This window comes from Berghia stephanieae, chromosome 13 (assembly GCF_034508935.2).
Source record: "Berghia stephanieae isolate SIO BIC M18660-M18661 chromosome 13, UCSD_Bste_1.3, whole genome shotgun sequence".
Lineage (NCBI taxonomy): Eukaryota > Metazoa > Mollusca > Gastropoda > Nudibranchia > Aeolidiidae > Berghia > Berghia stephanieae.
Window position 1 is genome coordinate 33,017,981 of NC_088372.1, and position 3,065 is coordinate 33,021,045.

The 3,065-nt window shown below is 38.2% G+C and overlaps 1 protein-coding gene across 2 annotated transcripts in view; it reads left to right on the forward strand.

Moving 5' to 3' along the window:
* Positions 1-2,482, forward strand: part of LOC144959163 (uncharacterized) — a 12,904-nt gene extending 10,422 nt beyond the window's left edge. For both annotated transcript variants that reach the window (XM_078891685.1, XM_078891684.1), the window contains exon 4: positions 398-2,482. In XM_078891685.1, the coding sequence (XP_078747811.1) occupies positions 398-735 (338 nt within the window). In that variant the 3' untranslated portion in view covers positions 736-2,482. The remainder of the gene's footprint in view (positions 1-397) is intronic.
* Positions 2,483-3,065: the final 583 nt, after the last annotated feature.

Below are 3,065 nucleotides of genomic sequence, written 5' to 3' on the forward strand. Positions count from 1 at the left end.
CAATGTGTGCTATCAGACATGTAAAGTAGGACACGCTGGTTTGAGAGTATTTCCTTTACAACAATGAGATCATAGCAATGTGTGATATCAGACATGTAAAGTAGGACACGCTGGTTTGAGAGTATTTCCTTTACAACAATGAGATCATAGCAATGTGTGCTATCAGACATGTAAAGTAGGACACGCTGGTTTGAGAGTATTTCCTTTACAACAATGAGATCATAACAATGTGTGCTATCAGACATGTAAAGTAGGACACAATGGTTTGAAAGTATTTCCTTTGCAAACAATGAGACCATAATTATGCGTTTTAACAGAATTGTAAATCAAGTCTGTACGCATTTATTTATCACCAATTTATAACTAATTTCATGATAATCTATCTGTCTCGTTTCAGTTGGATTCATCATGTCTATCCTCTGTCTTTACGGTGATCGGATCCTCACCGAACACAGCACGTTGCAATACTCCTTCTTTCTCTGTCTTCTGGCGATGTTCTTATTCCTGCCGGCTGCCATCTGCTTCTTCTTCGCTGGCAGAAACCTCAGGAATTCCTCTTGCGGCGCAGGCTCCAGTCAGCAGCAGAGCGAGAGAAATGCTGAGACGGTGGAGAAGGGAGGTGAAGAATCCATCGAGGTGAAGGGGGATGCTGTTGAAGAAGAAGACAAGAAAGAAACCAAGGATGGAGAGAAGGAGTCACAGGCTGATCCTGCCTCGAAACAATTGCTGTCTTGAACAGAGTTTGTTTGACTATCAAGTTAACGATTACAAAACCTGAACAAAAACGATCGACCATCGATGATGAAGAAATTTAACTCGCGCACCGGACATCTTATGGCGACATCTGAAGCGAGATCCTGTTTTTTTTTCCGTGGCATTGGTCAATCGTTTAGGTTCAGTGAATGTAATAGTTAACTTGCTTGTGAAAAAAAAGTGTGACTCAGTACATCCGTATTGTATTGTCTAATCGTAGCCTTTGTTAAATCAAAGCCTGACACTAGTCTAGGCCTAGCACTTTGACGTTATTCCTTTTTAAGTTGTTGCATTGCCTAGTCAGTTATTGTTAGAAGTGTGCAAGGAAAAACATGACCCCGTTTTAAAAATTAATGAATGCAACTCACGATTTGCTTTCCTTTGGTGGTCTTGTCTTTTATATTGGCGTAATATTGTGGTCGGTGTCAGGCTATGATTATACAAAGGCTACGGACTTTGGTTACCTGTCCTCAGACCGTAGACATCATTAACTTATAGCCTGACACTAGAACCCTCTAGTTTTACGTCGTTTTTTTAGGTTTGTGTACCGCCTAGTCAGTTGTCGTTAGTAGAGCTCAAGTAAACAAGTGATTCCATCGGTTGAACGATTGAATACAACTCACGATTTGTTTTCTTTTGTGGCCAAAGACTTGTCTTTTGACATCAATTTTTGGTCAGTGTCAGGCTATAAGTTAACGATGACTATGACCGTAGCCATCGTTAACTTATTGCCTGACACTGACCCAAAATTGACGTCAAAATGCCAGTCTTTTGGGTTTCAGTGCCAGACTATAACTTAACAATGGCTACGCTATGACGCACTAGGGCTTATTTTGACGTCACTTTTTATGTTTGTGCAGCGCCTAGTGAATTGTCTTTAATGGTGCTCATGGAAACAATGATTCCATTGGTTGAACTATTGAATACAACTCACGATTTGTTTTCTTTTGTCATCAAAGACTTTTCTTTTGACGTAATATTTGGGTCAATGTTAGGCTATAAGTATACTAAGGCTATGCCCAGGGGTTGGCTTTGCCTCAACCGATTTTGAGCCTTTCGAATATTCTCAGGCTTGTTGCAGTTATTCCCCTTTTTAGAGGATTTGATATTTTAGACTGAAAGGAAAGAAATAACTGTCAGAAAACTAAATATGATTATAATCTACAAAACTTGTCCAAATTCTTTAGAGGCAAGGTCACCCCTTCAGGCTGTGTCACTCCATTTAAAGGCATTACCTTGGAACAAATTTAAAGATGAAAAATAAGTTTAAAAGACAAAACATGTGAGCCTCTGCTCCAAAACGGGATTATGTTGGGGTGACTTAGGTCCTTAAAATTGTGGTTATAGTCAACAAAAAGGGATTTTTAAAAGATTTATTTTAAATTATTTATTGAAGATATCATCATTATCATGGGTTATTCCTCCTAGACATTGAGGATTTAATTCCTTACATTGGCAAAAAGTGTCAAAACTATTGCATGCTGTCGTATTTGCTAAATATGTGTGAATGAGATCTCGTATAGTATGTGTCAAGTGTATTATAGGATAGGGTATGAAGAAAAAAAAACAGCTGGTAAAAAAGTATGATGTTGTCTCAATACGAAACAGAAATCCGAAACATTCGAAAATTTACAAGCATCAAGAATAAGACCTTAAGTTGATACATGTCAAGTTTGATTTTAAAAATCCGGTGTTGGTTATGAAACTGTACCGGATACTATGCCGAAAACGTATCAATCACTAAACTGTACCGGATACTATGCCGAAAACGTATCAATCACTAAACTGTACCGGATACTATGCCGAAAACGTATCAATCACTAAACTGTACCGGATACTATGCCGAAAACGTATCAATCACTAAACTGTACCGGATACTATGCCGAGAACGTATCAATCACGAAATCGAAAGTTTCCAACTTTCGCCTCGTTTTTTAGCAGTCTTGTTTGAAAAATAAATTACTTTAATCATACCTGACAACCCTTTCGCTTTTGTCAGAATCAGTCCTTTTTCCACTCTTCCTTATCCACAATTCCGCCATTGTCTCTAAAATTACGATGTTAAAAAATTAATGATGATGGGTAAAAAGAAAAAAATGGAGAGGGGGTTGGGGGGGGGGGGGGGGTTAAAAATGTGAATTAAAAAAAAAAAAGATTACCAAAAGGGAGCTAAGTAGGAAAATAAATTGCACTCCTTTCCCCCTTCCCCATTCCATTACCGAAAACATGTGAGATGTAGTTTTGAAAGCTGTGTCTGAATACTGTCTTTATGTGTTTGGTGGCAACCTACCAACCCTTTTAAAAGTTTTTTT